This window comes from Passer montanus, unplaced genomic scaffold, assembly GCF_014805655.1.
Source record: "Passer montanus isolate IOZ18808 unplaced genomic scaffold, ASM1480565v1 scaffold186, whole genome shotgun sequence".
In the NCBI taxonomy this organism is placed as follows: Eukaryota; Metazoa; Chordata; class Aves; order Passeriformes; family Passeridae; genus Passer; species Passer montanus.
Window position 1 is genome coordinate 100,737 of NW_024366048.1, and position 27,931 is coordinate 128,667.

Consider the following 27,931-nt stretch of genomic DNA (forward strand, 5'->3'; position numbering starts at 1 on the left):
AAAGGATGAAATAATGGCTCATGTCCAAATATTTGGGTATGCAAAAAAAAAGTATATTTCAGGTGATTATATTAGCAATTTTTTCCCTCACAAGGTGATCTGCCAGGTGTTCAACACTGAGCAGACAGAAATGTGGATAAATTAGTATTTAAATCACTCTATAATTCATGGATTCATGATTATCTATATTATTTTCTTCAACATCTTCCCCATAGAGACAAAGAGGCTTCTTTCTGATTGACAGCAGAAGTAGTCAGACTGCAGAGACCCAGGGAAATGCAAGTGTGGGCCTTGCTTTAGATTGCCCTAATTTTTGCTTTTTAAGAGGTTCTAGTAACAGCTAACATCAATAAGAATATATATAAATATAGATGTAAATATTATTAATAAACATTGCTTGGGATATAGTGAGTTTGTATTACTTTTGTAGAGTAACTGCTAAGGCAGTGTGTGGGACAGACTGCAGATACCTCTAGCATTGAAGTCAATATTTATAATGCAGCATTTATTGTTTCATGTGAGACAGTAATCTATGAGCAAACTTCAAGGGTTTAAAAGTTAACTTTTCCTGGAGCAACAACTAGCAATGAGGCTGTTTTCAAAGTCTATCTGATCTTACAAGTCATAGTAAGGAACAGAAAATGAGATAACTCTTATAGAGATTGTTCCTTTTGATTTATATATAATTCTTTTTTCAGAAAAACTATGAACATTTAAGAAGTTCTCTTCATATTATAACACTGTCTGGCTCCTGAGACTGCAGAGATATGCTAAAAATAAAAGTTGGATTTAAAAAACCCAAGTGTCTAGAATCTAGTAGAGAAAGATTTTATCAGAGGAATTCTAATTCTAGAAAATTCAGGAGAAAAAGTTTTTCTCAGCAGAAACAATTTCAGCTTTCTATTAAAATTATCTCTACCTCTATGTGTTTTGTCCCAGTGATAATTTATAGTATCGGTCTTCTAAATTGTGAAGAAATGCTTCCTTAAAAATCTATTTTTAGACCTACAGAATGAGAGTCACAGTAGGTACAAGATCTAAGACAGTCAAATTAATTCGCATTTGGCCTCCACTGATTGATTAACTTGATGGTAGGTGGTGTAGCTGAGATATAAATTACCTCATTAGTATGGTTATAAAAATTCAATAAAATTAGATATTATTGGAGTTAGTTACTACTTTTAAAGTAAAGAAGTACTTTTAGTTAGCTCATAAGAGCATAGGCTATGAGTAGAGGCACACCAGTAGATATATAGTAGATAGTAGATTATTTTCTTCCACATTTTTCAGGAGTCTTTAAAGTTGGTGGAAATAGTGCAATAGTTAGTCCTAATGCTATTCTAGCTTTTGGGTTCTGATAGGTGGTTGTAAATTTATTTTTACCAGGTATTTCTGTAAGTCTTTGAAGCACTGGAACATGGGCAGTGCTGGTCATTGCCTTTTCGTGGTCAGTTCTGAGCGAGCTGATATTCAGCATTTCACTGATACAGACTTCATCATGTTTGTAGTTGCATGTCAGAGATTTCTAACCTTATCACATCAAATTTTCAACCCAGGACAGTTGGAGCTAAATATTAATCCAGTATTAAACTAACAGACTGATTAAATTAGATTAAAGTTAATTCCTGGAAGCAATTCTGTGGTTTCAGTTACTGACTTTATAAATATGCAGAAATCATCAGCACTCACCAAGTCTTCCAAAGTATGTTCTAGTCTATTTGATTTGTGAATTTATGGCATTATTGTGACTTTATGTAGCACTTGAAAACAAATCAGTGAGACCACCAGAAAATAATTACAGCTAGGTGTTGTAGCATTATATGGGCAGCTACAATTAGTTCAGGAGCTAAACTTTGAAGTGCTGTACACAGTAGAGTCCAGGGATAATAGTGCAGTTCTGTGGTAAATAAGGGACACAGATTTACTTAAACATTTAACCTGAACTACATTCAAAAAGATCTCTGAGAGTAAGATTTAGTGTAGATCAGAGAGAAATGCTTGAAAAAGACAGGTTTTGCAAACTGTCTACCTGATATATCAGAAGGTATTTGGAATTTGAAAGTATCCTAAATTTTGCATCTCCTTAACTTCCCTGAAAGGAAGGGTCACAAATTCTGATTTTCACTATTTTCACGCTGATTTTGGACAGGTATATCAGTGTGATGGCATGCTTGCAAAAGAGGTTGCATATTACAACTCCATGAGACATAACTGACTTTGAAAATGAAGTAGTCACTAATATCTCTCTTGACTTCATTATCTAAGAACAGTACATTTCTCACTTGGAAATGTTGCACTTTCTAGTGATTTTTATTGAGTGATACTGACCTTAATTATTTTGTTCTGCTGTTGTGGATATGAGAGTCTGAAGGAGAAAGGACAATCTGGAAAAAAAAAAAAAAGAGAAATGTCTGTTTTTGAGAGATGCAGCCTGGATTTACATCACACAAAATAGTCCTATCACCCAAGGAATGTAAATACATCTATTGATTTGATTCAAACTGTTTCTATCATTGGCACTTCATACATTGTGTGCATGCATCTGCACAGCAAAGTGACCCATAAAAATGATGAATAGAGGCTGTATTGAAATCTGTCACTTGCTGAGTCATGCTTTCATAAATTGTTGATGACAAAGTAGGTGTAAATGATTTTCCTGTAAAATCCTCTGAAGATTAATTTGGTCCTTTGTTACATTAATTCAGTGTCAGATATCAGAAGCAGCCCATCTTTCTGCAGTCCAGAATGCCAAACGTGTCCTTGGCTGCATCAACAGCAGCGTGTGCAGCAGGTGAGGGAGGGGGTTCTGTTCCTCTGCTCTGCTCTGGTGAGGCCCCACCTGCAGGGCTGAGTCCAGCTCTGGGGTCCCCAGCACAGGAAGGACAGGGACCTCTGGGGAAAAAACCCAGAGGAGGCCACCAGGATGATTAAAGGGATCATCTCTCCTAGGAGGGAAGGATGAGAGAATTGGGATTGTTCAGCCTGGAGAAGAGAAGGCTGCAGGGTGACCTAATTGTGATCTTCCAGTGCCTGAAGGGAGCCTCCAGGAAAGACAGAGGGAAACTTTCTGCAAGAGCATGCAGTGACAGGACAAGGGAGAATGGCCTCAAACTGACAGAGAGTAGATTTAGATTGGATATTAGGAGAAGTTTCTTGCTGTGGGGGTGGTGAGGCCCTGGCACAGATTCCCTGGAGAAGCTGTGGATGCCCATCTCTGGAAGTGTTAAAGGCCAGGATGGATGGAACTCTAAGCAATCTGTTCTAGTGGAAGGTGTCCCTGCCCGTGAAGTGAGATGATCTTTAAGGTCTCTTCCAACCCAAACAATTCTGTGATTCTGTGATGTCCTTCTCCATTGATTCTGCAAATGGAAAAGATTGACTTCTACATTTTTTTAGTAGGGCTGTCAAACCCAACTGAGCTTTGATAAGCCAGCTTAATGTATGAGGTGATTTAGGCAACTGAGCTGATCACTGGAAGTGCCAATCTTCAGTATAGACATTGGCAACAATAGCTGTAATTGATAATTTTTTCTAACACTGAGAACACTGAGAAGGAAATCTTCCTCAGGATTTGGATCTCAGGAGTATGGGGAGTTACTGAGCTTCAGTCTCCATGGATGCAGAGGTGCCCTTGATTTCAAATTAAAAAAAGTATTCATTAAGACATGAGCATAGTTATTACTTCCTCAGTTGGGGGAATTTGGGATGTTAATTTTACTTTGAGTCAGTCTGTATCCCCTTGTCAGGTATGCTTCTTATAATTATCTTAAAATAACACTTTGCTTAGCATTCAACTCATCTTTGATGCAGCTTTTTCTGTCTGTCTTTACATGTAAATCCAAATATGTTCACATTATTTAGTTCATTAGTTTTCCTTTATGTGTATAAATTATTGCAATATCAGTTTGGTGTGGGTTGTGGTATCTTTGGGTGCAGCTGAGGACATCATAGATTGATTCAGTCATTAAATGTAATGTTTTTTCAGTCTATTCCTTTCCTTCCATTTCAGAAAAATAATTTTTGCAATCACCTCTTGCAAAACATTGTTTTCCCAGTTTGTTTGCTTGGTACAATATGTAGGCCCCATTAAGAGGTTAACAGTGTTGTAATTTTTTGTCAGGGAACTTAGAATTATTGTAATAACTTATGAACTAATCATTGCTGTATTCTGTTCCAGGGCATTATTACTTAGGCACTAATGCACATTTCAGCTAAAAGAAATTCAATTCGGTGTGATTTTTCTATGTAAATTTATATGTAAATTTAAACCTGAAACTCACTGCCCTTTTAGCTTCTGATATTAAATGTTCTGTGCAAATTTTTCCCTTCTAGTTAATTTCCTGTACTGCAGTAAGACTGGATTCCTTGCTAAGCAGGTTTTACAAATATGTAATTTGCTTAAGGTGTTTAGTTCTAAATTTCAAGTAGTTCAATCTGCTGTTATGATAGACTTCACTGCTGATGAACAGTTGGTGCCTTTTTGAGAGCTGCTATTTTATAAGCCAAAATATGCCAATTAAAATGGGAAAAAACAGTATCAAGAGAATAGCAATGCTGTGGTTCTCTAGCCTCATAACCCTCCATGGAAAGGAGAGGATTATCTTGGACATTCATTTACATCTCAGAGAGGAAAAAAAAAAAAAAAGCAAACCAAAAAAGGAGCTTAAGGAGATTGTACAGTGAGGGAAATGGTTCACTCCACAAAGATCTTCTCCTTTGACTTAGGAGCAGGGAGCCTGAAGGACTCAGCCCCTCAGGACAGAGGAGGTCAGGAGTTCCACGTGAATGATGAGTGCCAGAAAGGCCCAACTGAGTGTGGATGTGCTTGTCTGGGTTGGGAGTGTGTGTGGAAAAGGGCAATGAGGTGTGACTTGGGCGCACTTTCCATCAACCACTTCAAGAGCCAGAACTGATTTCAAGAAGTAGTGTGACCAAACTGGGCTGAGCCCTGTTGGACATGGTCCTGAAACTGTTATCAGCTGGTGCTGCTCAACTCACTGGAGCAGCTCCCTCTTTTGTTCCAAGAAACAGAAATGAGTTAATAATGAGAATACAGCAGGAGTCTCTAACTCCTGCTACTGACATGTAGACACTGATGGGGATGTTGAAAGCTCTGGTCATTTTGAGCCTATGGAAGAGAGAAGCCATGATTAGTTTTTTCATCAATATTGCCACCATTCCAAATTCAGTCCTTGTGTAAGCAACATTCCTGCTTGTCAGGTGCAGCACAAAGAAGGAAGGTACTTGTTACTTGCCCATCTAGAAGAACCATAGTTTGGACAAGAACCTACAAAGGAAGAATTTCTGCTGAATTATCTCACCAGGCCTATAAAAATAACTTTTTTTGCTGCTTACTCAACTTGAAAATTTGCTTCTATAGCCACAGCCTGGCAAACTCAGGAGCAAATACAAATGCTTTCACCTCAAGGTCTATGGATTGAAAAAGCTTCAGACAATGTGGAATGAATGCCACGTCCTTAATGAAATTGGATTTTAATTTAAAACAATTCTTCTAAAGAATAAGAATTGTAGTCAGTCTCCTAGACACTTTGGCCAGGCAGGGCTTTTATTGACACCTGCTGATGGTGAGAATAGGATTATTACTGAAGATGGAACACAGAGAATTGTTATGCAAATTAATTGTAGAATGTGTCCATCTCCCTGAAAATTACTCTGTTGAACTTAGAAGGGGATTAGTTGATAGCTCAGTGCAGTGTACCCATTAATAAAAGTAAAATTGCATATTATGGACTTAAATAAATTAGATTCAGTTGCTCAAAGAAGAAATATAGAAAGGAATTATGAGAAAATCTTTGGCAAAAAATGTGTCAGGAAAATATTTCACCAAACAAGTATAATATCACAAATGACCAATTGATGATGGTGAGCATCGTTTGAAACAACAGTCTGGTTTACAAAGTATCAAACCTATTCATAGACTTAGGCTATTAATGTAGGATTGAGTATTAGAAGTCCATTATTTTTTCAATTTCCATAGAGAATAAATGTTTTCTCATATTTACATTTCATTTTATTTAATTTCAACTCTGGTGAGATTATTTTAAATAACCTGCACTGGACAAGAAGTGGGTAATTGGAAGTTCTAAAGGAATAATAGCATGACATATTGCACAAAAGGGGCTCTATTTTGGTGACTGGCAGCTTTGATATAAGAAATGTTTGAGGAAAGAGATTAATTTCCTTCTATTCTCAACTTTTACATTTCTCCTCTGTCAAAATGTTTATAAAATACTCAGCACTGAAATGTGGAACTAAATTAATGACTATAAATGTGTTTGGAAATTGCCTGTGATATTCCTCTTTCACATTACGTCTGATAAAATGGCACTTTCAAGAAAAATAATACTCTTAGCAATTGCATGGGCATTTTGTTATTTATCCTAGTTTAAGGCCTAGAAATGTTAAAAAAACTATGTATATACTGCTGATAAATATACATCTACTCTTATTACCATCTATGAAGTAGCAGATCATTGAAATGTGTATGGCAATTCTAGGCAAATTTCCTGGGAAATTCCAAGGAAATACATAATCTTAAGCATTAATTTTATACTGGCAAGAGAAAATTGTTTTATGATAATACTGGCAATGTAAAATTTCCTTTGTGTACAAGATTAAACAGATTTCTTTCATAGTTGCTGCTTTTTTCCTAAATCTGCTGTCCCATATTTCCTTTTTACTGTAAAAGTATTTCTTCAACACAGCATGTAGATGTTTTACTATAAAATTGTTATGAAGCCTTTGGCAATAAAATGGTAGATAGATTTAGAAACTTGTTTACACCAGTAAAAACTATTAATCTGAGCTTTAAAATATTTTATGGCAAATTTAAATCCCATTTTAGTGATGCAAGGCACTTAAATGATTTAAATTGTTGGTATAATCTTGCCATCTGTAGAACATTAAATGTTTTTTATGTATATTCCAGTATCATTGTCTATAAATGGAAATGTATAGAAATGTACCAAATCATAGGCAGACAGAAATCAGTGGGAGGCAGCTCTGTGTGGGGTCATAAAAGTATTTCATATTCACTTTTAGTGTGTTATTAATTTTAATAGGCATTTTATATTTTTCTCCTTTCATATTGCCACTTGAATTATTTACTTTTAAAAAAACTATATGGAATAATTTTTCTGTGAGAAACAAATCACTATATGTTAAAAAAAGCCAAACCGACATGGATTTTGAAATAAACTGCTTGGTTAGAGCAAAGAAAAGAGACCAAATAAGAGTAGACTCAAATATAGGTACAGAGAAATAAACACATATTTTTATTTTTGGATGTTGTGTCTTTTCTGTGGATGAATATATATAAATAGAACATGTGTATTTTAAACTGCTGGTATGCCTCCTGGATTATCACAGTGTGCTGCCTTCATAAGTAAATTCCTTCTGGTCTATCCAAAGTGCTTTGTTTCATGAAGTGTATTGATATTGATACACACAGGGCACACAGGATGAATTTACACCATTTCTAACTTACAGCAAAGGGAACTCTGCTGGAATGTGGGAGCAGTGCAGAGTGAGCTGTCTCTGCCCAGTTCCTGCTTATCCTAAAGGTGCTCCATGTCTGAAATATGCAGATTTATCTAAAGAGGCCATTTTTTGGCTCCGTCTTATTACAGTAACTGGAGTTTTTAATGCATTTTTAATTGTATCAATGTTTTCCAGGTGGTCAAGGAAATATGTTCCTTCCCTTTGACTTTAAACAAAGATACAGAGATCACTAGTGAGGGAAATGGACTAAAGGAATAAGAGAGGGAACATTTCTTGTGGTGGTGTTGTTTTAATGTCAAGTATTATGATGTAACTTATGAATTAAGGGACCAAATCCAACAGAATTCAGCCTAATCACTTGCCAGTTTGCAAAGTGGATATTTCCAATTGTCAGTGCTTGGCCATTGGGAGAGACCTTGGAGATTTTACCTGCTTTGGATTACAGCAGATGGGCTTGAAAGGTGTATTTTGGCAAGCCTTGGACATATCTTGGAAGGTGAAGTGGGCTGTTAGAATGCAGACTAGCCAGGAACATTTTAACTTCTCCATATTTATGGAATTAAAGAATTTACAAATTGAAGGTTGCTGCAGCTTGGTGTTTTCTAGGTTAGTTCACATATCAAATAAAGTTGCAGCCTGTGTTTGCATAAGTGTAAAGAATAAGTACCTTACACTTTTTTGAGAAATATCTTTTAAGTGTAATTGCTCATAATTAATTTTGTGATTTTGGGTTTTTTACAATTCTTTCTAGGATACTGTTGGAATTAATATTCCCATCACTAATCCTACTGATAAAGTTCTCAACATGAGTGTGCTGCTGGACCATCCATCCCTATTTGGAGAAAAATCTTTCACTGTCAATCCCAAACAAACATTTTCATATCACCTACAGTTTTCCGCAGCTGCTCTTGGCTCTTTTACTGGAAGGTATGTTGTAATTGTGGCTGTTTAACTTATAAATGAACTACTTTCATTGAAACCTAAGTCCCTTGATGAAAATATTGCCCTACAAAGTCCCACAAAAGTTAATAAATGGGATTAAGAAAATTTTAAATGTATTGTGTCCCTAACAGTAGTTTTCCTCTCAGGGGAAAAGCATTATTGACAGGCCACAGAATAACTCTTGCTACTCTAGTTCACTACAATTTAGTGAACAATGTTTTAGAAACTTACTTAATATTAGAAACACCCCTTGAAAACTTCTAAATAGTTTTTTAAATGTTTAAGTTCTGCAAATGGAATAGAACAATTTCATTTTCTTCTGAGAAGAAATGAAATTGTAAAAACAAACGAAAGCAGGTAGAGAACCCTTTAACTGTCTTAAATCCATTTACCTTCATGATCTTATGTTACTTAACCATGATTCACTAAATGAGTATGGAGAGGTTTTAAATTAAAATTTTTTCATTACGTTGGAAATCCCAGTGAAAACCTGCAGGTACAATAATTGGCAATAAAAAGACAGATGACCTCTTGGTCATAGTTTCAACTAAAACAGTTCAGCAAGTAATTGAAGAGCGTAGAATTGCAAAGCTTACTTTCATGGAATTTGGTTACCAAAGCAGTCTAAAAGCTGATTGAAAAACAAATCCCTGTTTTTCAGTTATCTCAACTGACTGGCAAAAATATGGGGATGGGGTGGAGGGTGGAGTGGTGATTTAAGAGGAGGGCAGAGACATCTGACCAATTTTGAAATAATATTTACAAAGTCAAAATCCATTCAGAGATTTATTCAATTTGCTTGTATTGATTTTTCCAAAGACCAGAATAATGTCAGGTATCATTGAGTGATACAGATTCAAATAATACTGTTTTATAAAAATGAGTGCTATTATAACTCTAGAAAGTATGTTTTTATTGTAGAAATTATGCTATCTTAAATTGAAAATAAGAATAGAGCTCTTTTTTTTTTTTTTTTTTTTTTTTTTTTTAAATACCAGATAATATTTCTGGTATTTTTCAAGTGCAGATTTTCCAGATAATAAGAGAAAGGTTTGTTTTAACAGGACAAAATTTTGGGCTCAGCTCTAGTGGGCTGGGGTTTAGGAGATATATGCAGAGGTGAAATAAAGCACATGTAGACATTCTCCAAATGGTTTTGCAGTTTTGTTCCAGAAGTGTGTAATAGCTCTTTCAAATTGCAGTAGCTCCCACAGACTGCAGTTAGAGCTGGACAGAGCTACTTGCACATTACATCCACACTATTAACTTCTTTTTCTGAAGCCATGGTCTGTTTCCTTTGCTATGTTAGCAGCTGGGAAGAACTGTTGGAAAAAGGGATTGTGGCAGGTGTATCTTTTCAAATGGTTGATTCTTTCCTAGAGCTGTTTTACGCTCACTTTAAAAGCTCTGTTAGCACAGGGGATGGTCTGGAACCATAAAGTCATGGAATAGACATAGTTATCTATAATTTAGAAAAAGAACTCATCCTTAGAGGGTCATGGGTTTGTACAGTGCATTTCTTCTAATTTCTATATGCTTCCAGTGCTTTGGTTTATTCAGCTACTAAAAAATCCTCAAGAAATAGAAAAGAAATTCTGCAGTAGGAAAGGACTGTATTAGAATGTCTGTAACTGAAATATATTGCTGTAGATATCTCACCTAGGAGGACACAATTTTCAGTCATGACAATCCTCGATTGTGTATCAAAACAATATATTGACTATTCCTTGAAGTGTATCTCTTTGCCATGTTCATAGGAATGTGTCTATATCTATTTCTCACTTTATCACTAGATTTGAAAAAAATTTCCTTTTTAAAATTAGTGTTTAGTATTCCTGTTACTTTGCCCTTCAAAATGACTAAAAAGAAAATACTGTGATATTGAAATGAAATTAAAGCTTACTTTTATAAGCTGAACTATGTTTGGATTGTTTTTTGATAAAAGCAAGCTAGCAAACAAACACTACAAGCAACAAATGAATTTTTTTGGTAGAATTTAAGAAAGATGAAGAAGAGATTTTGCTGCATCAGTAATTCTAAATAGTATTACACTTGGGTTGAATACAGATACCAGCGAGAAGTGTTAGAAGAAAAATATGATTTAATTAAAGGAGTCATTGTGTTGAACTCATTAGGTTTCTCCTGAATTTTAATCTGTTTGGGGTTTTTTAATGATTTGAAAAAAAGCATTTGTCATGTTAAGCTCGTGTATCTGTTTTTAGTGTCATGTTCCGGTCAGATGTGATTGGAGAATTTTGGTATTCCCTGAAGTTCAATGTAGAGAAGCCATCGCCAACCGGGCTGCCTGATATAGGATGTGAGCTTGGAAAGTGAGTAGTTCATGGTGCTGGACTGGGTCTCTGCTTCTAGGTATCATGGAAAACATATGAAGATTTTAAAGTCAGAATAGTGCCCGTTGTCTGCAAAGAGATTGCAGAATATATTTTAAGATATATTTGCAGGTAGGTGAAATACTCCCTACAGAAAAATAATTGAAATGAAATTACAGACTCTATGTAAACTTCCTTTGAATTATTTTTGTAGAAATCATACTGCAGAATGTAAGTACCCAGATCCATTGTACAGAGCTCTGTACGTTTGCTTTATTTTCTGTTTCTTTCCTTCTCTCTGAACTAGGAATTTACTGACAATCTTGCTTTATAAATGCTTGTATACCAGTTGGAAGTATCTTTTAATCTCTTAAGAAATGGCAAAATAATGCAACTTCTGTCCTGCAGGTCCTGGGGCTAGACAGAGTTGAAACACTGCAAGTGTTAAGAAAATGAATGCCTTAGGGAAATTAACCCAATTATTACCATTCTTCAACAAAATTTCAATGTGTATTTTGACGAATAATGTTCAGTTCAGTTCTGACTTTCAAGACATAAACTAAAACTTTGAGTATAAGACTTTGAAGAATGTCAAAATTTCATTCATGTTTTTCCACATATTACCTCCACTTCCTAATAGTTTCTGTGGACACACTGCTCTTCTGCATGCTAAATTCCATTTACTTTGTTCTATCTTTGACTAAATCTGTAGTTAACATACATTAAAGACTGAGCAGAAATGTTAGAGAGCACAACATAAAATTTTACCTGATTAGTTTTTTGTGAGTGAATATATTCTGCTATTCAAATATGATGCACAGACTGGAAATAACTGACAATGCCTTTCTTGTTAGGTTCTAAAGAAAAAGAGTTGTGCTATTTCCTGGCTTTTACTTTAAAATTCTGGGCTGACTGGAGCAAAAACCATAATTATTCTCTACTATGTAGGCTCTTGCTATTAGGAGTCAGGAATTACTTAAAACCTTTTTATTCAGTCTTTCTGGCACTCATAATTTTCTCTGACATGCACTGCCTGGAAACTACATGCACAAATGGTCTAGTGGAAAATGGCAAGTCATCCTTTCCTACTGCAGGTAAAATGAATGTGGGGAAAAGATTAGCTCCATTAACTATAACTCTTGTCAAAACTCTTATCTAAAACTCCTCAAAGGCCATGCTTTATTTTTTCAAATCAGATTTCTTTTCCCTTTGCAAGTACATGCATGCTGTAATTCCTATGTATCTGTAAATATGTGGAGGAACACTGCATCCAGTTCTGGACAGTTTTGGGTTCCTCAATACAAGAAAGACAAGGAGCTACTGGAGAGGGTCCAGTGGAGGCCACAGGATGAGGAAGGGTCTGGAGCATCTCTCTTAGGAGAGACTGTGAGAGCTGTGCCTCTTTAGTCTGGAGAGGAGAAGGCTGGGAGGGCATCTCATCAGTACATATAAATAGCTCAAAGTGGGTGCCAGGAGGATGGTGCCACTCTGTTTTTGGTGGTGTCCAGCAGTGTCAGCATAATGTCATCAGCACTCTTCTTGAAGTGCAAAGTGTTGGACAATGGCAGTCAGTGATGGCATTGAGGTTACACTTCAGTTACTGGGAATTTCTCTGCCTCATGAAAAGTGAGACAGTCCAAGTAAATTTGCTGCATTAATGTATGTTCAATATGTAGAGGCAGTGCAGGTAGACATCTGGTATTGTCTAAGAAGAGTTTGGGAGTTTTTTGAATGAATATACTTCCTTGATATGTAACCAGAAGTGAGATCTGTTAACATCATCAAATGTTTGAAGCATTTCTGGTTGGTGAAGATTCATAGTTTTTTAACAGATTAACTTCCATTCTGCCACCTTGTCCTTGAATGCAGAAGAAGCTTTAGCATATGAATATAACAATAATGTTTTTCATTGTATCCTCACTGTATTCTTTTTTCTATTGATCTGAAAATTTAGGTATTTGTGTCCTTGAAAAATTACCTAGAATTGGATTAGGACCACGCCCCCACTGATAACTTAGAGTCAATTTCTAACCAATTCTTGACAGATGAAAAAGAAAATTAACAATTTTTCCTTTAGTCCTTCTTCATATTCCCTAAAATTCTGGGGCTATCACAGTCAGATCTGCTTTTTGTTTGTGTCAAGGTAGATTTAACACATCCCTTAGCATATGCCTCTAAGGAGGGAAACCTTCTCTCTGTTATTTTTAATCTTTCCTTATCCATCCTGTTATGGGCTGCACAGTGGAGTCATTGAAGATGAGTAGGTTGAATGATGTTCACAGTGACTTGGAATTTACTGCCACATGCAGCAATTTTCCCAGCATACCCATGATAGCCAGTCTGTGTGGGGTGGCAGGATTCTGATGACTTGAAGAACCTCTAAAATTCCAGTAATTCCTTACTGAAATTTCAGATATTCCAACTTAGATTTTCCTTTGACAAAATATTAGATATGAAAGAGACCAGACCAAAAAAAACCAAACCAAAACAAAAACAAACAAAAAAAAAAATCCCCAAAAAAGAGTAGAGAGGGTAAATGTGAAAAATGAGAATTATCAACTGAGTCTGAAGTTCCTGTGTGAAAGTTTCCTAATATTCCTTTACTCTCAGGTTTTGAGATCTCACTGATGCAATGCTTTGACACTGTTAGAAACAAGTCTGGTCCTTGCTGTTGGGGATTTGTGTCACTGCATGAGTTGGAAGGAGTCCACGTGTGAACAGGTTTTAGGGTCTGAAGTTACAGTCATAAAGCTGGACTGAAATATCTGCTGAATGTTGCTTCCAGTATTTTCTTTTTCCTTACTCATTTAGCTATGATTAACAGACTAATTTTTTTTCCAGATGATAAATATGTGGAGCAATCTGGCAGTTGGCCTGCCACAGCTTTGACTAGAGGGAATATCCATTAGGAGATAAATTACAGCAAAACCAATATATGTATCTCATTTTTCAAACTTATTTACTGTTTTCACTTATTCACCTTGAACCCCTTCTCTGTGTCCCTTGGTATTACAACAAGAATGTGATTTATGATTGTATAACCTCACTGAAAACAAAAAATGTAGTACTTTGACCAAAATAGAGGAAATTTTGGGAGTCTTATGAATTATTTTAAAAGTTTTCTCCATATTGAAAGTATCTCATGAATATTCTTTAAATGGAAAATAAAGAAGGGAAGTCTGTAAAATAGAGGGCCAGCTGATTTAAGCAATCAGCACACTCCAATCTTTGTTCTGGGAGGGTCACTATTCTCATTAGAAAATATAATCTACATATGGAACATAATGATTCTACAATTATGCTGTAATAAACAACAAAACAAATGAACAAAATGAAACATTGAATGAATTAAGGATTTATTGTTATTAATATTGATTATTGATTATAATTTAAGTTACTAAATATGTTTCCACATTAGTGAGGAAATGCTAATGAAATAAAAATTATTATGTTTAAAATAAAAAAAATCCAGAATTTCTCAGGAAAAAAAACCAACCTTTATGCATAATGACATATAATGGAAGGAGTTTTGTAATAAATCATCATTGTGTATATGATTTTTTCCAGATGGGTTTATGCATACATACCTCTTGCTAATCCTACTCATGAAACTCTGGCGCTACAAATAGATAACAGCGATCCCAGCCATTTTGCAGTTGAGGCTGACCCAAAGCAACCTGTAAGTAAGATTTCAGTGCTTTCACAAAAAAGATAGAAGACAAAACAAACTGAATTATGCATGGTACTCTGGGTTCAGAATATACAATATTTTAGACATTTTAAGTACATATTTTAGAGATTTTGTAGCCTGAGGAAGAAAAGAATTAAACTTGAAAAGCAATTCAAGCAGAAGTACAGATGTTTTTTTCTTTCCTGGAATGCTTTATGGAATGGTTTGAGCAGGACTGCAGTGTAGGTTGTAAATAATTCAGGAGATATTAGAAGGAGAAGTTGTAAACAAAGCAGCTGCATAGAAGCTTCATAAGTACCTAATAAACAACAGAATAACTACGTAAATATTTAGGTTAGTAGGTAAGGTATTAATGGAAGAATACAAGAATATCTAATATTATAAGCAACTTGCAAGGCATATGAATAATAATTTGATCAATATCGCTGCAAAGAAGCTTCAAGCAAATACCTAGAATCATTTTATTCCAAAAACTCACAGTTACCTTGAGAGTGATGTCTCTTAACCCTCTTGTTATATACTCTACTTTTTCCTCCTCTATCACAGAAGCTCTTCCAACTTGCTGCCTAACATTCATGTCCTTTCTAGGAATAACTATGGTGTAGATTGGCTCAGCTTTTGTATGTTGAGATTTGCTAGAGTTCTAGGTGGTCAGGGTTCAGAAAAACATTTCTTATTGACCACACAATACTAGTTAATATTACAGGCCCCATGAGCAATTCTTTGGGTGTTGTTAAGGTAATTCTATAAAATATGTGACCTTTTCATGATGGGGAGGTGAGAAAAGGGAGGGCACATGCATGTAAACTCCACGTCTGAATGAGTGGCATTGAGTGCCTCCATCACAGCCTCTTAGGATATGAATTCAGAACTTTTAAGATTAAAAGAAATAGAAAAAAAAAGAAATAAATGTGTGCTAGACAGGAAAGAAAAAGGTGCCTTTGGTGTCAGTGAAGACACCAAAGTTGGTTGGTCCCTTCCAAAGCAAACTATTTCACAACTTTATGATTCTATTCCTGCAATATGGTTTAAGAGTCAGAGAGAGAATAAAGGAATATTGTAATAAAATAAAGCTAAGAAGATATAAAAGACTGTATGGGGAAAATAGACGAATGATACATAGTCATTATAGGTTCAGTTTTCAGAAACTGAACAGCTTTCAGCCTCAAATATAGCAGTACAGCCAGACCAAAGGTTCCTAAAAGGGATTTTTATGGCAACAGCTAAAGGAGATCAAAGTTCTTTACTCAGCTTTCCTATATATTGGTATTTAGGATTCCATTAAATTAAAAGTATAAAACATGAAGTTTTTTCTAGTCTGTCTTTTCTGTCATGCACAATAACACATCTTTATACACTATGTTAAACCTCGACAAGTGCTATTTCTAATTATTTAATGAATTGGTATTTGAATAGGACCTTAGAAACATAATGGATGCAAACTATATTAATTGTCTGGTAGTATTATATGTGTATTATGTTTGGGTCATTGCCACAGAAGTGGGTAGATTTAACTATAGTGAATTTTGGCTGCTGCAAATTGCATATTACCTTGTGCAGAAAATTAACAACAAGAAAAAAATCTTTATTCTCTCATAATTTATCATCAGAGATTCACACATCAACAATAGCTACATTACATTGTGTTGGAAAAGACAGATTCAACACTAACAGCAGTAATTTTCTCTCTCCTTTTTATTGTAATCGTCAGTCCTGTATATCATTATAGATTGAATTCAGAAATGTTCCTAGTTAATTGCAGTAGTTCTTTCAGTTACAGGATAACTTTGGGTGCTAAATGCAACTACTTAACATTTATTTCATGTAGCTGTCTCTTTTTGAACCTATTCTTCCATTAAAGACCCATGTTTGGAGAGGTTATGTTATTTCCTTCAGTTTTGGTGACAAAGTCAGGGAGTAACATTTACATCACAGAATCAGCAGGACTTGTTTGGAGGCCATCAAATCCAACCCCCTTGGTGAAGCAGGTTTACCTAGAGGAGGTTGCACAGGATTGTGCCCAGGCAGGTTTTGAATCTCCCCAGAGATGGTGACTCCACAGCTTCTCTGGGCAGCCTGTTCCAGTGCTCAGTGACCCTCAGAGGAAAGAAGTTTTTCCTACAAATTGAGATGGAACTTCTGTCACTGGGAAACACTGGAAGGAGTTTGGCATTTGCCCTTAAGATACTTGTACACATTGATGAGGTCCTCTCAGTTTTCTCTTCTCTAGACTGAACAGGCCCAGCTCCCACTGTCTCTCCTCATTAGATATGCTCCACACCCCCAATCATGTTTGTGGCCTCTGCTGGACCCTCTCCAGTAATTCCTTGTCTTTCTTGGACTGGGGAGCCCAGAACTGGACACAGCACTCCACATGTTCTTACTTCTCCTGAGTATTTTGCATCCTAGGCTTAGAACCTCCCCACAACACTGCATTCAACTTCCAGATTACTGCTCATAAACCATGGTCCATGTTCCAGGCATTGGTTTATATTAATACTCATTTCCAAGCCTTCGCATGTGTGGAAAAAGTTTCCCATCTTAATCATTCAAGTTTGTGTTCTCTTTAAAGCAATAGCACCTTCTTCTCAGCAGAAAGATTAAAATTTGTGCAACAGAGAAGAGCAAATTATTTGAACAATAGATTGAAGATGGGATTTTCCAATGAAGATACATTATATTTGAAGACAGTTAGTAGTCAGCTCAATAACTTTGATATTTCATGTAAATTTCCGTATTTGTTTTTATGTCATCTAAGATGCGGGACCTTTGAATGTACTGGGCTATTGATCAGAAAATGTCTCAAATCAATTTCTTTAGTCCCTGAGTTATGTTAAATAAACCAGATTCAAGTAATATCAAATAATTTTTTTTCTTCTCTTAAGATATTTGCCCAAAATTAATAACCAAAATTTTGACTAATATTTCAGAATTTTAAAAAATTCCAATATTATTATAATACTTCCATGTGTGTGGAAGTTTGTTTGTTCCAGTTGCAGTTTGGAACAAAGGACATTACTGAAATATCATAAAGAATTATTTTCTGTAGATCTGATTCAACTTCAAGTATGGACATCATTAATAACATGCTTTCCTGAGCTCCAGTTGGATTAGGCTCAAGTATTCCTGAACTTCAGGGTGCACAATGAAGTCTAAATGAAATTCAAAGGCTTTAAATCCTTCATCAGCTTCATGTCAATTAGAAGCAGCTCTGTTACCCATTGTAAACTGATAAAAATGAGAAAAGACTGCATATCTTGCTGGTGACTTTGCAACTGTAGCCTAAGTCAGTGTAAATAGAATACACCATCTTGGATTTCTTTCAAAAATTTGATAAAAATTTAATAGAAGCTTTCAAGGATCCCCTTTAATGGGATTTGGATTTTCATCTAGTTTTTCCTTTTTTTTTTTTAACAAGCTGTACCTAATTTTTGTTTCATTTCTTGTCAGCCTTAAACTAACTTAATAACTTCAAAAATGCTGCCAAATTACCTAAAAACTGGAATGAAAGTGAATTTTCATAAGTTTACTGTAAAATTCCAACTTGTTTTCCATTATCATATTGAATATTAAGAGTGTCTGGGAAAAAAATCATTGGGATGTTGAGTTTTGTGTTTCTGTCCTGACTACAGCTTTCTTTGTCTTTAGCAGAAAAGGATTCAGAGTCAGCATTTAACAGCTGAAAATTTTCAGTGATCAATAATGTGTCCCCCAATTTGCTACTTTTCCTCTATATAAATACATTGATGTATTTCCCATATATGTGTATTATATTACCATAGGCATATATTTATGATGTACAAAAAAATCTTACAGAATCATATCTATGGCCAAAAAGAAACATACTTTCACTGTAACTCTTCAGTTTGCTATTCTCCTGGCTAAAACTAGCCTAAACCTTTTCCATTCAGCTGTGTCCTTCCCTGATTGGCTTTGAAACACAATTTTTATTGAGGACAAATAACTTAATAGAAAAGGGCTGGCAGAGAGGAGTGCAATCTCTGTGTGCAAGCTTCAAGGATTTTCTTAATGACCACGAGTACTTGTTTTGTACAGAGAACAAGCTTTTAGATTTAATGAAAATTTTCCCTCCTTTCTTCATTTTATAACAGGAATAATGTATTTGTAATTAACTTCAGACTCAGTTTCTGTATTTGAAATATTATATCTGAGATCTTATGAAAAGCAATGATATAAATTCCTTTTCACATGACTATTGTGGAAGGCATTTGTTTATGTAAACAAAATGTAAGGCAGGAGATGTGTTAGCATCAGCATATTTAATTGCATGATTCTATGACTCCTTAAAATATATTGTTTAGCATTATTTTTCAATTCTAGTTTTAGAAGTAATTTTTTTTTTTTTCATTTCAGTAGAAACTAAGTAGGGGTTTTTTTTGCCTGGCTTATTTCAAAACAAATTACTTTTTGGATTCACAGAACATCATACTGTAAAATTCAAAATTAATTTTTAAAACCAAATCTATAATGGAAAAATTAACAATATTTTTTGCTTTCAGAACAGGCAGTCTGCTGGATTATCATAGCTCCATAGTTGATAGTTTTGATTCATTGTGGCAGTGCATTTTCTGAGTAATGATAATATGTCAAGTAATACTTATTGGAAATCGAATTCCTGTCTGTTTGCATCTCTGTGGAAGAGTTATTATTCTGAATAATGTGGATGTCTTACACTGAAATTACTCAAAATTTAAAAATCTTAGTGTTAATTTAATGATGTAGTCTTAGTCTATGCCATCCTGTCTTCACCTGTTTTTTTCATTTCATTAAAAAGTATTTGGGAGGGGGTGTTTTCTACTATGATTCTTTCTCCATTTATAGGTCTTCTTTTGATAAATGGGTCTGACTAGTAGGTAGGAACTGGACTGCAAATGAAAGTTTAATTAACTGTTATGACAGTAGTCTGATTAATTACTTTAAATCTTTCTCACCCAAAAAATAAAATAACATTTCACGTTTGGTGTGTTAGTTGAGCACACCTGAGCTGTGTGTTCTGCACAACCTACCTCCCTTCTGCACGACCTACCTCCCGCTGCCATCAGTAAGAATATCTGTTGTTAAAGACACACCAAAATGCCCGTCCCTCATTGAGCTGGTACTGATGACTCAAGATTTTTAGCTTTTTATATATTTTCATATATTTGTGGCTTTGGAGACTGCTAATATATGGTTTCAGCTTCTAGTACTCTTCCTACCCTTCCCCCTACGTTTTAGAGCAATAAGCTAACCTTCTAACACATTCTTGAAATACTGTTTAGTCTTATTTTCAAGAAGAGAACCTACAGCAAAGACAAAAAAAAAATTGTTTTCCAACCAGAATCTGAGAAGACACAAGAAATAGGGTAATGAAGCCCCTGGACTAATTCCAATGGTGCAGTACCTGGGGTAAAATTATCTAACCAACTGCTCTTCTAATTGGACAATATTTGATAACTATACTAATCAAATAACCTTATAAAAATTGTAGAACTACTGTATTATGTGTGCATATTGCCATATGGTGCACCCTAAAGGCTTTTTAATTAAAGATTTGCTTTTATATATTATAATTTTAACAGTGTTTGGAAGGATCTGTGTTTTATTCCAGGTAACTCTACCCTATAAATACACCCAGGGGATGACTGGGAAGACCAGGAACAGCGTGGCTCCTGCCTGGGCCCAGCTGTGGGATGGCAGGGAAAGCCATGGGGCAGTGAGGAAAAACAGCAAAGGCTTGGGTGATGGATGGGATTCATCCATTTCAACAGAGACTGGATGACATCAATGTACCAAGTCAATGCCCCTACAGAGGAGCTGGGGATGGGCCAGGCCTTGCTTTGTAGGGGGACAGTGACCTCAGATCCCCCAGCCTGGCTGAGCTGTCAATACATCAATCAATCAATCAATCAATCCATCCATCCATCCATGAGTCACACACTGGGGGAATGGTGCTAACCCAGCCTCTGTTTGGCAGAATTATCCATCAATCACACACTGGGGCAGTGCTAAGTGGATCTTGCCTGGATCAGCCAAGTGACTGGAAGGCCCAACTGGGGGCAGGCCAGTGAAGATCGTGAAGTTTAAAAGATGGTGCAGACATGGACAGTGCCTTCTTATGGAGTTTCTGTTCAGTTATGCTGAGCACTAGGAGTTGGCAATTTCATGTGTGTTTTGTCAGTCCCAGCTGTTGTTGGGTGTTGCTTTGACCTTCGTTTATTGCAAATTATATTCATTTTATGAAACATAGGTTGATTGCTCATGATACCAATCAATTGCCTTTTTATCTCTTCTTATATGCAAATGCTATTTATACATATATAATGTTAAAAGGCTAATACGTGATTTTTATTAAATAAATAGTCCTAGTAATTGTGTCTTCAGTGATTCTCGCTGATCACACTCTAAATGCATTGGCATTTTTATTCTTCATATTTCAATTAATTTACTGCTTATCTGCTTCTCAAAAACAGATATTAATCCATTGTAGTCAGCTATTTGCTTTTGCCTATGCAATTGAGTCTCAAGTAGAATACTTGAGGTGAAGAGAAAACTTGCAACATTATTTACAGTGTTGGTTTTCTAAAGGCAAGCAGAAAAGAGCAAAGCACTGGTTTATTAAAACCTGGCATGGTTTCCTTTCTCAGGCAGTTTGAGTCCGTGGGGGTCACTGTGATAACCCTTCGGTGCCATCAGACACTGCAGTGCTGTTGGAATGGTGTTGGAGAGCTGCTGCCCGTGTCCTTGGAGCAGTTCCAGCCCCAGCCTGGCACTGCTGGGAAGTGGATGTGCAGGGACTGCCACTGGCATTGTTTGCTGCAGTAACTCGCTGGCTGAGAGGGGGAAATGCATCTGGTGGAACACATTAATCACATACACATCAGCATTGTTGGTACAAAGCACAAAACAGAGACTCAAAAAAATTGATTTCATCTCCCTTACCCCTCCTTTCTTTTGCTTCTTTCTTGTGTTTGTACAGCTGACTATTCCTCCTCATTCCACCACTCAGCTGCCTGTGAGATTCTGTCCTTCTGCCCTTGGAAGACGCAATCACAAGGCAACAATAACCTTCAAATGCCCAAAGGTATGATAATGTGCTTGTACCCACAACACTTGGGATTCAGATCAGACACTATTTATGATAGGCAAGGAAGTAAGAGATTCAGCCTGTAGGTCAAGGTGAAGTTTAGTGACTGGATGCGTAATGAAAGAGCAAACATGAAGATGTTAAAAACTTGTAATTTGTTTTATCCTTAGTTTTACACAGAAATTATTCTGTTTACAGTATTAAAATGAGGCATAACGACCTAGGAACTAGAACAGGTAATGAATAAGTTTAGCTTGCTCAGTAGTCAGTTCTGCTGGCTTTAACACTAGAAGACTGCCACTTGTTAGGAGTGTCACCTCTGAAATTAAATTCCTAGGTGTTTTTCATAACCCCCCAAAAAATAAATTGTTTCATTTTTTTTAATCAGATCTGAATTTTAGAAGATCACACATTTGAAAAAGTGAATTTTTCCTTTCATTTTATCTCAAAATGTTTTTTACTTTGAACACTTTAGAATTGTTGACTTCTTTTTTCTCTGTGAATTTTCCTGAAGTTGAAAGAGAAATTAATAAATAAAGAGACAAGTCATCAACATGACCTACTAACTGTTTTTAAATACAGCTGAAATAAAAAAGAAAAATTGATAGTACAATGTAAATGGAAATATTTAATCATGCAAGATGTGGTTAAATGAAGCCTTTGCTTTCTGTGCAATTTCCTCTTTGTATTTTTATTTTTTTTAGTTTCAGATATCCTAAAAGACTGCTGACCTGTGAATTATTCCAGCTGAGTGCTACCAGCAGTTTTCAGTAGTGTTTTAAGCAATACTAAAAAAGCAAATATTCTTTTATATGAAGATAACAAATACTAAAGGAAGTCATGTGGCAATTTTTTGTCCTGAAAAAGTATGTTGAAAAGACAGGTTATTTGCAGGTGGTGTTGGCACAGCATTTATTTTCAGAATCTCTCTTAAATATTTAGTAAGGCTAAAAACAAGGAGACAGCAATTCTAATATGATGAGTATATATCCAAGGTCAGTTCCAGAGGACACAATGTCCTTATCTTCTCTGAAACCTGATGGTCCACAGAAATTTTAGATCTAATATTTCTTTCCAATATCCTTGATTTTCCTGTGTCTAAAGGTTAATGTTCATTATTATCTTTGGAGTAGCACTTTTACCTTGTTGTATGATTCTACTGCTGTCCCATCAAATAATTATTTTCTTTCTTCCTTTGTCTTCTGGAGAGAACTTCTCACTTCATTTGCTTTTAGGTTTTAATATATGTGCTTTGAATTCTGCTTTTGCAACTACCCACATCTTTCCATTGCTTACACTGAAAGCTCTGATTAGCTGGATGGAAGTTAAATACTGTGTGCTTGAAGTAGGACAGAAGTTAAACACAAAAAGGGGATGTGAACATCTCCCAGAATTAAAGTATTGATTTCCAGATAGCAATACTTAGAGTAACAACAGCTTAAAGGAAGAAAAAAGAAAGCAAAAATTAAAGTTCACTTATAGCAGAGACACAAAACAGTGGAAGAAAGTAGGAAAAATGCTTTAAAATGTACAGCTGTGACTCATCAAATAATAAATAATGGCACGTTCCATTCACAGTTTGGAGAGCGGATATTTTACCTGACGGGGTCTGGAGTTCCTCCTGAGCGCATGGAAACCACCACCATAAGTGCCTGCATTGGAGAGTACTCCTCTGCCATCATAGCCTTCAGAAATCCAACTGTGGAAAATGTGGTGGTAGATGTCATGATGGCAGGTACGGGGTTTGGATTTTTTTATTATTTTTTTTTGAGTGGGGAAAGGAATTTAAGCTCCTTGGGTTCCATTAGAGGTGTGAAAGGGATGTGATTACATTTTCCTCCTTCCATTTTTTGGCAATAGCGTTCTTGTATATTGTCCACACCCACCCTGAAAACTTTAGAGTGTGCTGTGGGAGATGGGAAAGAACACAAACCTATAACAGCTGCTCACAGAAGGATTTTAGGTCATGCAGCCTCATATGGACATGCAGCTGCTGCCTGGCTGTACACTGCACTGCAGCACTTTGGCAACAGGAGACTCTGGGATGAGTTTTGGTAGCTGTGCATTAGCTAAATAACTAATGCTTTGCTTTTGTTCCTCATTTACCTTCAAATATTTTATTCTGTTTGGTCAGATTCTGGGTAACTAAAGGAATTAGTTAGAGAGCAAGGGCAAAACATTTTTAAGGTTTTCTTTTGGTTTTTTGTTTGGTTTTTTTTTTTTTTTTATGACCTTCCAAGCAAGTATGTTTCATCAATATTTTCAAACATGCTTTAAAGGATAATATGAGATCCAGAATTATCAGAGATTGACAAGTAACTATCCATACTGGGATTTCACAAGTGCTGTAGGAACTCAGGTTCTAAATCCCACATTCTCATTGATGATTAAAATTTACTCAGTCAAAGAGGAAATTTCACTTCAAGTGCATCAGAAGGCTTTAAAATGTTCCCCGAATCTCTACCTACTCGAACATAACATGTAGGTAGCATCAGAAAACAAGTGCCAAAGCATGTCCTGGCAAATAACAAAATCTGCAAATTACAAAAATTGAAGATAAATCTTCCAGTTTTATTTTCATAAATACATAAATGTAAGAGAATGGTAAAAATCAAGCCTGTTCAAAGGTAAGTTTTAAGCCATATTTGCACACTTTTGCTGTGATTTGGGGTTTGAGGCATATAGAATAAGTGAAGAAATGTGATTTTTAAAAACTGATTGATGTTTGTTTGTTGCATTAAACTCACACTTTTTAATCCTGCTTTCTGAGTATGAGTGAGAAATAAAGAAATACAGCTTTGTCCACATACCTGGTTCATATATGGGGGATCTTGGAAATATGTTTACCTGAAAGGTCAGGAGCATCTTGGTCTCATGACTAAACACTGTACTTTTGCTGACCAGGATTTTTTGCCAGACTTCAGTGCAGTTTCCCCTGTTTAACTTCTGAAATATTTTTATTTATGACTGTCACAAAAGAGTACCATTTATAAGTGACAAGATCTCTTGTGAATTTGATTTGATGTTCTCTTCTGGAAAACATTGAAAGAAGCAACAGCATACAAAATATTCAGCGCTTACAGACCAAGTGAATCATAGCCAGGATCTTGGGGAATTTATCAGAGTTCAGGTGCTGAGCAGGATAGCTGGCAGAGAGGGGGAGATCCTGGAATCAAGAGAAACAGAATCTTGTCCAGGTTCCTACTTATCTGCCATCTAGGTGTCCTGAAGTGACAAGGAGCACTGCACACTGGCTCAGCACACAGGGACAGGGCAGTTGCTGCAGCAGGTGGCATTCAGTGTATGTACACAAGGCTCCAAAGTGCTTCTCACAGTTAGAAAAGGAAGGTAAATGTTGACAGCACACCACAGGAGCTGCTCTTGGGCAGTCATTCTGATTGTGCAGCCATTGCTTCTGTAATCCGGGTGGAGGCTGGGAGGGTGGAAGCTGCAGCTCTGGTCTGAGGCAGTCAGGAATTGTAGAGGTTTCTCCCTGGCTCTGCAGTGGGAATGGCAGGAGCGTCACCACTTGCATGAATGCTGTGGTAGGTGACCTTCCTGTTTGGAGAGGGAAATGGGCAGCCTTTAGTGGACTTAGAGCAGCTGGAGGTATTCAGATCCACAAATCCAGGTGAAATTCACAATGTAATAAAACAGTTGGTCAATATGATTGACTGTTGTGAGACTGTTGTTTTCTATGAAAGTTCATGTTGATCAGGAGATTTTTCTGTTGACTGGGAAAAGGTTTTGCTGTTTCTTCCTTTGAAAAGTGATAAAAGGAAGACTGGAGGAGCAGTGGGATGATCAGCCTCCCCTGAACCTCTGGTGGGGTCATTGGACAGTACTTTTGCAGTGTGTGTAGCCCATGGTTTGCACATTCTCTTACAGTCCATGTCCAAGCCCATGAAGGTCAAGAAGGTAATCAGGAGTAGTCAAATGGCTTTCTTAAGTGCAAATCATGATTGACAAATGTGACTGCGTTCTATATGGAAATGAGTGATTATGCAGATAAAGGAGGAGCAGTGAATGTAATATACTATGATTTAGTAAGACTTTGTCATTGTATCCTGTAACATTCCTGTTTGGAAGCTAAGGAAGTCTAGACCTGCTGAGTGGATTGGAGCTTGGCTGAAGTGTTGGTCTCAAATGATAGTGATCAACATCTTGGCATTCAGCTGCTGGCTGGTAATGATCATTGCACCCCAGGGTCAGCCTTGGGACCCGTATTATTCAAGACCTTTATTAATGACGTGGATGATGATAGAGATTGCAATGTAAATTAGGGAGAGGAACTGACATGATGGATGGTAGAGCTTCAGTCCAGAGGTACCTTGATAAATTGTTCGTGTATCTCAGTTTTGAATTGCTTTGTTCATCAACACATCATTCCTGGAACAGCTGAAGACAAAGTGAACTTTGTCTTTATTAGCAATGCAATTTTTGTACTAAAATGTTAACCCTTTGTGTTTTTCCCTCACTCCATCTACCTTGTGTGCTTATCTTGGCCCAGACTGTGTGAATTAGAAGTGCTGTGAATTACTAGCAGTGTAATCCACCCTATTTGACCAGGAAATAACTGATTATATAAATTTTTGAAGTGTAGGAGTATATTACATCTGTGGTATAAAGATTCCTGTTGCATCTCATAAATCAGGACACTTTATTCTAGTGGGAAGTGCAAGCTGGGATTCTGATTTGTACAACAACAAGAGCAATTCAGAGATGCAAACTGCTTGTCTTACTGAGAATAAATCTGGTGCCAGACAGCTCAGTTTAGTATTCCATTACTTTGAGATATAATTTGTAAGAATGCTAATCCAGTGTGCTGTTCACAAAATAATGGAGAAGAATAATCAAACTTATCTGTGATGCAACTTAATCAGAAAAAATATTTATAGAGCTTAAATATTGCAACTAAAGCCTAGTAGATTGTGATATTCTGAAAAACAGGAGAAACTGCATTGTTCAATTGTTTTAGTGAAAATAGTAATCTTCTAGCTGTTCAGCATGAACTTGTCACAGGGAGTTGTTCAGACAGTGAAGGACTAATGTTTGTTTTTATGCATCAGAAGTTTTCAGTCTTATTTTTCTTTACCCATCAGTAGACCTGATGCCATGATGATCTAACAGAATTACAAAAGTGATCTGTAGATTTACATAAGGTCATCCTTGAAAAAATAAATTACATACTGCAATTCTTATGAAAGGATAATCATACCTGTCCTTTAAAGTGTGTCTTGAGTTTTTTAATCAGGTTATTGTCATGCTAATTTTCTAATTCAGTTGCACTTGGTGACCTGTACATAAAGTTTGCTTTGTTTTTATTACAAGATAGTTGATTTATGCATTCAAGCTGTATTTAGATATTCATTCTGTGATTTGCTTTGTATAGGAATACTTAACTGGAATTCGTATTTCTTTCTTTCCAGAGAAAGAGTAATCTAGTCTTATAAGCAAAATTTTGGATGCACAAGTTCGGTTTAGCATTCCTGGCCCTTACATATCTTGAGAACTCTGTCAGGCTTATTGCTGGTGTTACTGGAGGCCAGAAAGAGGGTGGAATGGGGAAATCAACAGAAGGCAGCAACTCAGAAATCAGAGTGACATGCCTGACTGATCTTGATCTTCAGAAATTGTCTTTCAGACCATGTGCCCCTTCTTACAAGAATTCAGTGTGTCAACACTGAAAACAGGGCATCTTGATTAAGGTCTAAGAGCAATAAGCATCAACATTTGTACATTTACTTCATGCTTTAAAGAAAATTACTCAAGTTCTTGCTCTTATTTTCCAGTAACATTCCACAGACAATTTCAACTCTATATAGATATGAAATTACATTTAGAACTGCAGAGTTCAGGAATTAAAATAGACATTAATTGGGAATTGTCCTGTTCAGACCATTTCTAAAGATTTCATTTGCATTTCTGAGGCTTTGCCAAACCCAGGAGCATTATTGCTCAGAAATGTTTCTTTCTGTGAATTTTGACTGCTGCTGTAGCACAAACAGACCTCTATGTAGGATAATTATAGAGCAAATAAAACTCCTACTACCCTGGACCTCTTTTAACTAGGTATTTTCTTATTGAATTTAATACCAATAAGTTTTCTTCCCAGGATTTAGACACTTGGATGCTTAAATGTGCAGCGCTAATTCAAATTGGCATTTACAGCTACATTAAGAGTAGTTGTGTGAGTAATGTTTATTTAACAGCGGGTGATTTTCCCCAAATTGAGCCAATGACCAGAACTACAGAGTATGAAAACTCTTGTCACAGGTGGTTTAGCAACCTGCACTAGTTCAGCTCTTTCAGGTTGAATGATATTACTTTTCTCTAAATACCACTGTATAGTATTTCTACTAA

General features: G+C 36.1%; 1 protein-coding gene across 1 annotated transcript in view; it reads left to right on the forward strand.

The window, feature by feature from the left end:
• The window catches only part of LOC120500661 (cilia- and flagella-associated protein 47-like), a gene marked incomplete at its 5' end in the record, with an annotated part of 182,121 nt that overhangs the window by 91,553 nt on the left and 62,637 nt on the right, over positions 1-27,931 (forward strand). Inside the window, 5 exons of the mRNA XM_039705832.1 lie at positions 8,273-8,448; positions 10,686-10,793; positions 14,361-14,472; positions 21,461-21,565; positions 23,147-23,303. Of these exons, the coding sequence (XP_039561766.1) occupies positions 8,273-8,448; positions 10,686-10,793; positions 14,361-14,472; positions 21,461-21,565; positions 23,147-23,303 (658 nt within the window). The remainder of the gene's footprint in view (positions 1-8,272; positions 8,449-10,685; positions 10,794-14,360; positions 14,473-21,460; positions 21,566-23,146; positions 23,304-27,931) is intronic.